At 37.7% G+C, this 8,756-nt stretch overlaps 2 protein-coding genes across 3 annotated transcripts in view; one reads left to right on the top strand and one right to left on the bottom strand.

Annotated features, from left to right (window-relative positions):
• LOC109845392 (nuclear transcription factor Y subunit A-10-like) lies at positions 1,025 to 7,069 on the top strand. 2 transcript variants are annotated; one of them, XM_020414648.1, is made up of 6 exons: positions 1,025 to 1,124; positions 1,567 to 1,819; positions 4,241 to 4,350; positions 4,473 to 4,541; positions 5,618 to 5,758; positions 6,272 to 7,069. In XM_020414648.1, the coding sequence occupies exons 2-6, from the start codon at positions 1,576 to 1,578 to the stop codon at positions 6,578 to 6,580; spliced, it is 873 nt and encodes a 290-aa protein (XP_020270237.1). In that variant the 5' UTR covers positions 1,025 to 1,124; positions 1,567 to 1,575; the 3' UTR covers positions 6,581 to 7,069. The 2 variants fall into 2 exon arrangements, with proteins under 2 accessions (XP_020270237.1, XP_020270236.1); XM_020414647.1 differs by lacking the exon at positions 1,025 to 1,124 and adding an exon at positions 1,233 to 1,478.
• Positions 8,118 to 8,756, bottom strand: part of LOC109845565 (outer envelope protein 80, chloroplastic) — a 13,280-nt gene continuing 12,641 nt past the window's right edge. The window contains exon 11 of the mRNA XM_020414831.1: positions 8,118 to 8,474. Coding sequence (XP_020270420.1) covers positions 8,317 to 8,474 — 158 coding nt within the window. The 3' untranslated portion in view covers positions 8,118 to 8,316. The remainder of the gene's footprint in view (positions 8,475 to 8,756) is intronic.

Here is an 8,756-nt window from a genome sequence, read left to right as displayed (position 1 = left end):
AAACTAGGTCAGGTTCAGTCCTTGCCCAGTTTTAGGAGTTTGGCGATCACCTAAAAACTAAAAACTGGCTCAATTCTACTCTAAACCAGTTTAGTGTCGGACCACCACCCAATAGTCCAACACTAAACTGGTTCTATGGCCTTTTTTGGCCTAAAAAAACCGGGTCAGGATTAGTCCTGACCCAGTTTTAAGAGTATGCCAAACACACCCTTGTATTAGTTGCATAAATAAGCTAATGTTCTTGCAAGTAGATTTGTCGGTTTCACCAAAGTAAAATGATTGATAATTGTTATTGATCTTCTCTGATGATTGATACTTATAGATAGAAGGTTTCAAATGTAGCTGTAATCATAAATAATATGGGGAGATATCAAATATTTGATAAACAAAAAAGTTGTATTAATTCGGATTTTTCCACGTGGAAAAATCCAATAGAAAATTCACTAACAAAACATGGATTATTGAGAAATCCATGGAGCTAAAGACGCAGCAAAGTTATGGAGAATTATTTATGCTCCTCCCCTCCTAATTAGACTTTAGTCACCGCAAGTTGCTCTTTACCTGAATAAAATATATTTGATTAGAGGTGGATGAGCCATTTGCTACCTGGGAATTAGTAAATTACAAAAAAAAAGGCTCGACAGGACATGAAAGCAGCCTCTCATTGGCCGACCGACCTTTTGTCTTTTTCCCATTTGCTCAAATACCCCTGCGCCCCCCCTCCCTCTCTCCTCGATCGCTGCTCTCCGTTCGGGCCTCAAGAACCCTCACCCGCCGCTTGAGCCTGAGACTTGAGGTGTCTTTTTCGAACTTGGTTCTTCTGGTTCCTCCCATCTGCTGTGATATTTGCGGTGCCAGATACCCTTGGTGGACAATTTGAAGGCTTTGCACATGTTTTTTTTTTTTTTTTTTTTTTGCATCGTGTAAAGCACACGCCTTCTTCGTGTTATTCATGTGATGAATTTGCCGGGTTTCCTCTCTTTTGGGTTTTAGTGTTGGTTGTAAAATGATTTTCCTCTCTTGGGCATGATCACTTTTATGTGGGCATCTACGGTTTTGATGGGCAAGTTACCTTCCTGCCTTGTAGTTGAGAGTACTGTGCTTTCCTTTGGGAAAAAAAAAATGTAAGTTTGGGTTCTTGATTAAGAGCAAATTGCTCCAACGGGCCGTCCATGTTGGAGACTAAATATAGGGAATATGATTTGGCATTCCAAATCAAGGATAACAGAGTGACGTAGAGAGCACTGTTGGAGCAACTTTTCCCCATTCTACTCCCTATATTTAGTCTAGGACATGAGATAGGGAGCTATTTGGGGAGCATCGTTGGAGCACTTGCTCATTATTCGGCTCCCTATTTCTTAGGATGAGAGATTTGCTCCTCAGATATAGGGAAAACCTAAGATTACTCCTGGAAATGCTGTTATGCGTGTAAAAAGTATCTTGATTCATGTCAATAACTAGCTTGTTGTTGTATTCAAGTATGCTTAACTGGAATGTGCAATGTTTTTGGTTTTGATTTATATAATCGCGATATTTTGGAGCCTAATCATCCGGCGATTTGGGCAGTGCTTGAAGATGCAAGCTGCTGTGTGCTTCAAACCCCACGGAGGAAGTGGGCAGCTTTCAGTTCCCCAACAAGCCCAAGCTAGTTTGCTCCCATGGTGGATCGGAGGTCAATCACTTTATCATGGAGAACCTTTCACCCAGTCGAAATCGACCGCTGGAAATTGCCTTAACGGAGAGGACCAAATGGTTGGGCGGAGGCCGGCGAGTTCAGATAGACAAGGTGGTGATACTGCCAAGTTTTCGATGACTCGAGGTAAAAAAAAAACTTGTGTTTTGGTCACTTTCTGGTACTATTTTTTTTATCGTCAGGAAGGTTCCTCATTTTTTTTTTAATCTACAGTATGCTTTGTTGTGTTATCTCAGAACAGAACAAATCATAAACTGAAGCCTTTGTTGTATGCACGCTTGTTGTTTGAGGAGTTACTGTCAACATATTTTTAGTCGTTTTCTTACTAAGAATCGTTTGCCAAACAATTCCCTCTCCTCTGGAAATCTGATGCTACTTTGTTCATATACGTTTGTTCTTTAGTTCCTCAGTTTCATCCCCTGGCTAATAGTACTGTAAAACATAACCGTAGCCATCAACTCATGTCTCGACTGTTTCGGGTGTTTTTATGTGGAGAGCCTTCGTCAACTCATGTATCTGGATTAGGATTCCAACCCCATAGATACATATTTTCGGGAAGTGAGAAAACTGAAATTTGAGCGGCTTGTAGAGAAATTTGAAAGAAACCTGAGGTTTTCTCGATAGAGAAAGAAAAGTCGTGAGGGGATCAAGATTGTGATTATATGAATATATAACTATAGACCTCGTCCCTCAGCACATCCTTAGAGATTCGATCCAGTGGCAAAGACTTTAAGATGGTATCAGAGCAATCCAGGTTTAAATCATCATTGCCACAAACTTCTAAAGCAGATTAAAAAACGACACCAATATGTGAGTCTAGATTTTAGCCATTGGAAGGATTCTCAACCGGCGGAGGCATGTTAAGATACAAAACTATAACACTCAAAACTCGCCACAGCTTCAAAGTTTTGGTGCAGTGTCAATGACTTTAAGAGTAATGACTTAATATAAGATTTAGCGGATTGTTGTAGACTCCGACGTGTCAGGAATATAGCTCTAGTTTGGAGGTGAAGCTTGTTGAATCCCGTGTTTCTGATTTGAGTTTCTCTTATTTATTCTCGCCATTGTTCTTTATCTTCCATTATACATTACTGTGAACTACGTGGTTGGCTGATTAGCATAGAGAATCCATAGTACAGAGTTGAGAAAGAAAGAGCTGAGAAAAAACAAAAACCAAATCTAATGTTCTCTTGTTGAAATAATGAAGTGGTGAGAATTTCGTAATAGGTGATTCGGGGGCTTAAAGTTTAGTAAAGACATTTCATGCTTGAAAGAACTGGATGTCCTTAAAGGAGAGGTCATAGCAGATCTTAGATGCAGTGGAGTTCAGCAGAATAGTGAACACGCCACCAATCATTGTGAATGGTGTTATTCGAAGGAATTTGTAAGAATTCGAGCTTGTCTTTAAAATGGATGTATGCAATAGCTAGATAGCTGAAGACAAAGCTAAAATAGATGGAATAAGACTTGTTAATCCTTGTTATATGTTGGCAAGAATTGTAAAAGTTGACTACATTATGGATCTTGTATACCAGATGAATTCATTCTCCTTGTCGAATAGCGCTCTCTATGGAGGATAACTCGATAACAGTAATTACAAACTACCATGGACATTGGGGTGTTTTCTGGACAAAACTACTGTAAATTTATTGAGAGAAAACTACCATGAACTAATCTACTATGCATGCTTAAGGCAGCCAGGTAAGTTGTCAATTGCTTCGCATGTGATATGGTTTAAACAACTCTGCCCTAAGGTACTTCCTATATCTTTTATTTTACTCTTAGGAACTGTCAGTTGATAGATATAAATAAGGGTAATAAAATTTCTTATGTTAGTTTTTTGCAAACCCATCATGACTCATGGTTGTTTTGTGAAGTTCACCTTTTCTCTAAGTACCCACTTGACAAAGCACTAATCTACCGCTAAGCGAGTTTTGAAGTAAATGGTTGAACCTTGAGTACTTTCAAGTACCTCTCTTTAAGTACTTTCCTCTTGTGCAAATGTGTGGAGCATGCTTGATACATAGCATGTGCTCCCAGAAATTTATATGTGGGCAACATCATTACTATATTAAGCTAGTCTAAATTCAAGCCAGGCTGTCTATAAGTATTTGAAGAATTGAAGAAATTGGCAGGATCCTGCAAAACATTTGATTTACCTAACATGCTATGGTGTAGAATTCAGAGACCTGAGAATCTAAAGAACATATCTGAAATTCAGACATCAAAAGGTTTGGGTTGATTGACACAACAAGAAAACTAAAATAGTGATGATTATTAATAGCTTAAAGTTGGAGGGCAGTAAAGGAAAATAATAGCTAGTCCTAAACTTAGCATGAAAAACACTGGTGATAAAAGCTGTATTTTTTAAGATTTCAGTACATGCAATGTATGAAGTCTTCAAGTTTCCAAGGATCTCTCTAAGCATGAACTCAATTGGAAAATATATTCATTATATTTCACGGTTTTGACTTTCCAACACTATTCCTTCACATTTACTGTTATACGAAATTGAATTCTTGACCCCCTAACAAGTTTTTGATTCAGACAACAAGGATTCTGGAGGTCAGAAGACCCAGAAAAGTTCCACTACAATCTCTCTGCCGTCGCCATTTGAATACCAAGGACACTTTGAATTGGGACTGGGTCAGTCTACGGTATACTTTCTCTTCATTCATACTGTACATTTTCAACAGAAAATTCAGGAAGTTTGATAGAATATAGCACAGTGGAATACTCGTCTTTGAGTTATCTTTGACAACTACAATTGACATTGTAGGCTTGCTCAAATTATCCTTTTGTTGATCAATGCTATGGCCTGTATGCAACATATGGAGCTCAAGCTATGGTTAGTTTCTCTTATCTTATTGAAGACTGAGGTATTTTGCTAGATTGAAGAATCCTTGTGCATCTTTTGGAGTGGAATTGTGGTTTTTTCTTGAATTGAATACAAAAGCTTTTAAGTTCCCTTTTGCGAAGGTTTAACAAATAGATGAATTACAGTAGTTTATATTTGACTCGAATTTAAACGAGTTCAAGATAAGAATTTTTAGTTTAAAAAGACTGTCAGGGTAACAATTAACTTCTTTTCCCTTGACTTTATCAAAACTTTCTGATGTTATACATCTTCTGGATATTATACACCTAAGTTACACTTCTAATTTCATGGGCTCTTTCACAGTTTCAGTTCGTTGCGATTTTGATAAGGAAAATTCTGATCATCAGATGAAATTAGACAAAGAAAAGAATGATGCATGACACAAGAGGCTTTACCACTGGGGTATAATCGCACTCATGGTAGGTTGACAAGTTGAAGCTGAAACTTGAACCCTTGTAAAAGATTTGCACCACTGTCCAGATCAAACTATCATATAATTCAATGCCTTACTTAAAGCTCAAAAACTCTTGAGCAGATTCTCCTGAAACTCTGTAGACAGACATTTGTTATTAATTTTAGGTAGATCAGTTGTTGAGAGGTTCTTGCTCTTGGTGAAGGATACTTGTTACTACTAGGATATGCTTCCATCAGAGGCTAATCAGGAAGTAGTTTTGAATTGTTCAATGTTCAAGTTCTAGAACTTTTATGTGCCTTATGGCTGTCAATGTAGAGGGTTGCTTGAGATTGATGAGGTCACTCTATGCTTTACTAGCTTTCAATAAGTTTTCCAGAAATGAGTTGATGCACTATGTTAGGATGTCATAATCCTAAATCTATATGTTTGATTAATTATTTAGATATGTCAGAACAATAAGTTTTGATATAAAAAAAAAGTAAGGACTCCCAAGGATAGATTGAAAATTTTATGGACCTTCCTGTTTATGGCTACTCAATGTTTTCATACATTATCCATAAGCTTTAGTTATGATGCATTGCTAGATGTTGCCATGTATGTCACTAATGACTAGTTTCTCCTTTCCTTGAAGCATGGGCGTATGCTTCTGCCACTGAATATGACAGCTGACATACCAATATATGTGAATGCAAAGCAATATCACGGAATTGTTCGGCGTCGACAGGCTCGTGCTAAAGCAGAGATGGCAAACAAACTGATTAAAGTTAGGAAGGTATCCACAATATCCCATGGTGGAAATATGTAATATATGTTGGCAACGGGAACGGTATCAGCGGACATCTCATTTAGGAAATTGAGCTACCAAGAAATAAGAGTAGTGTGGCCTACCTACCTACCCCCATTTAATTAGCAGGATAGGCCTCACCAATAGTCTATCTTTTGGGAGCTCATTTGCCAAAATGAGTTGTCACCTCATACATTATTGACTTTGTCAAGATAGGTTACAAATCCTCCAAGTTTCTTGTACAGATGTGAACCAATAATCTCTTTACTCAGTGGACTCTATGAAAGATATTTGTTTACATGCATTTCATGTAAAAACAGAATTATAATTGTGGAACTCATTGAAGAAAGAGATTTATTGGTCCTCAGAACAGATTATAGGATTCTCTACAATCAAGCATGTAGAGAATTCGAAGGTGCCAAAATAGGCGACTTTTCACTGGTACTGTATGTGTGTGTGTGCCTGTATGTGAACCTAATTTTTTTCCTCCCTTATTTTCAGCCATATCTTCACGAGTCCCGTCACCGTCATGCCATGCGTCGCCCAAGGGGAAACGGGGGGCGCTTCCTAAACTCAAAGAAGGATGATAATTCACACGATGGAAAGAACACCAACATCAAGGCTAGAGAGCAGCCACCTATGATAATCTCCACATCTCCAAGCTCCGAAGTCCTGCACTCTGACAGTGGAAACCTCAACTCTGCAAGCAGTGGCTCGAGCAACAATGGATCGGAGGTGACAAGCATGTACTTCATCAATCATTTTCGCCCGTCCATTTACATGATGGACGGTGGCCTCCTTAAAGTTTGACTACTGATCTTGGGGATGACCATTGATTATGGTATTTGCTCTCAGATAGCCAGTATCATAATCCTGTGGGAATCCCCAAGACTGAGACAACCAGATGAAAGAATGAGCTATTTTGTCAGTTCCATTCTGGCTATAGTCAGTTCTTGGTTTGAGGGCTTGTCCGCACCGTCATCTGGTTGTTTGAAGGCAAATCATTCTTGGCTTATCTGCATTCAGAGCTTTCATTACTATGAGAGCTCTTTGTGCAGAAAAAACTAGGGTTTCAACCCATTACTAGTATTGTGAGAATAAGAAGCAAAACTTGTGCTCCTTTGCTTTCATGTTTGGTGTTCAAGGGGTAGACCTTGTGCTAGGTATTGTATTGTTTTGTATTTGCTATTAGTAGCTTTGGGTGTGAAAACTTGTTCTGGCTTGTAAAATTGCACGAATCGTGTAAATTTCTTCAGTGTTGTTTGTGAAATTATCTTACTTCATTTCTTTGCTCTGCCATTGTATGATATTTGGTGTAAAAGGAGAGGGGATTGGACTGTACCTAGAGTTAGATTTGTGTGCATATCCTGTTCTCTTTGCTAAAATTGTTAATAGGTAGAAGCCAAGAAATGATTCTACCAAAACACTCTATAGAAAGGGGTGATCTATACCATTCACGGGTGGTAAGAGGGTTAGTTTGGGAATTACAATTCTTCTATTTATGGTGTAGATCAACCCACTCGTATAGGGCTGGTTCTAAGGATCCCTACTGGTAGAAGCTTGTAGGGTTACTACCAATTGACACCCTAGATTAATTTTTTTTGACTCTTTTACCCTTGGTAAAATTTTGGTAGATATTGGCAAAAGAGTCCGGAAAAAATTTAACCCCGGGGGTCTATCTGTAACAATAAAACTACAAGGTAAGTAAGTTAAAAGAACAAGGATCCTAAAGGAGGTCTATGTGGAATTAACCTAAAAATCATGGTTTGGTCATTTATCCTTTTGGGGACCATATAAGCAAGTATAGTGCTGAGAATGTTCCTTCTATTGTAAAATGTTCGGAAGATATATGTGGAACACAGTTTAAGCTTTTACTAAGGTCTTATATGCCAATTACTTGCTGCAATTGTTCATTTATAATGTCTCATAGAAAATATCCTTGGCAAGCAAGGTTAATTTTGTGGAGAAGTTTTTCCCAGTGTACCAACGAAAATGGAGAAAGATGCTTATTTGATTCAAATTCAGTGTATTGTTTTTATTCTTGGCAATTTAAAGTTGTTTGGAGTGAAAGGAAACAGGACTGAATTTTTCTTATGTTCCTGTTAATTAAAAGTGCCATCACTTTCCCGTAACCAGCTATGAACCATTTGCAATTATGTTCAAGTTCAAAAGAAAAGTAAAATTTAACAAGGACACTTTTCTAACAAGTAAATTACCGGAACATATGTTAAAGTTGTTTTGATGCTTGTATGTACAATTTGGATACTTTAAAACCAAACATCAGAGCAAAAAAATCAGAGTATCATGCTTGAAACGATATTAACAAGGACAAATATTCAAATAAAGATGAGATTCAAGAAGAGTCATGATGAATGATGCATTAAATTAACAAAAGTTAACCTTGAGCATAAGAGTGTACATTACATGTATTCCCTCAAGAAAAAATGAAGACTCCAACTCCTCCATCAATTGTTAGAATAAGCCATCATCCGGGGTTCCAACATTCGATAAGATTTTGCAACAGACTACTCTCATCATTGCATTATTCATGAAGTAACATTATTGATCCCAAAGTATACAGTCTTTCGTTGAAATGCATTGGTGGCATAATCAACTCGAAGCTGACCTAAATGTGAGTTGAAGCGAAATCCATATCCGAGTCCAACTCCATATCCTGGCTTCCCTTGCCGAAGGGCAGGATTGCCTGATAACATGCAATATAAGTCAATCATCACTAAGAGATGACAAACAAGACATCACCAAAAATATCATACAGAAAGGGCCCTCTACACAAAAGAATTATGTATGCAAGAGAATGTGGCATTGGTCAAACATCCATTTTAAGTTGTTGACTGCACTGATTATGTAGAGTTTGAATTGATACAATTTTTTGGTTGTACCAGCATTTTAACTATTTGCAATATTTTTGATTGCTCTTATTTAAAATTAGTAGTAAAACATGTGTCACATTCTCCTTCTTTCCTTC

Source organism: Asparagus officinalis, chromosome 6, assembly GCF_001876935.1.
Source record: "Asparagus officinalis chromosome 6, Aspof.V1, whole genome shotgun sequence".
Classification (NCBI taxonomy): domain Eukaryota; kingdom Viridiplantae; phylum Streptophyta; class Magnoliopsida; order Asparagales; family Asparagaceae; genus Asparagus; species Asparagus officinalis.
The sequence above is the reverse complement of the archived record's forward strand: the minus strand, read 5'-3'. Positions and strand labels throughout refer to the sequence as shown.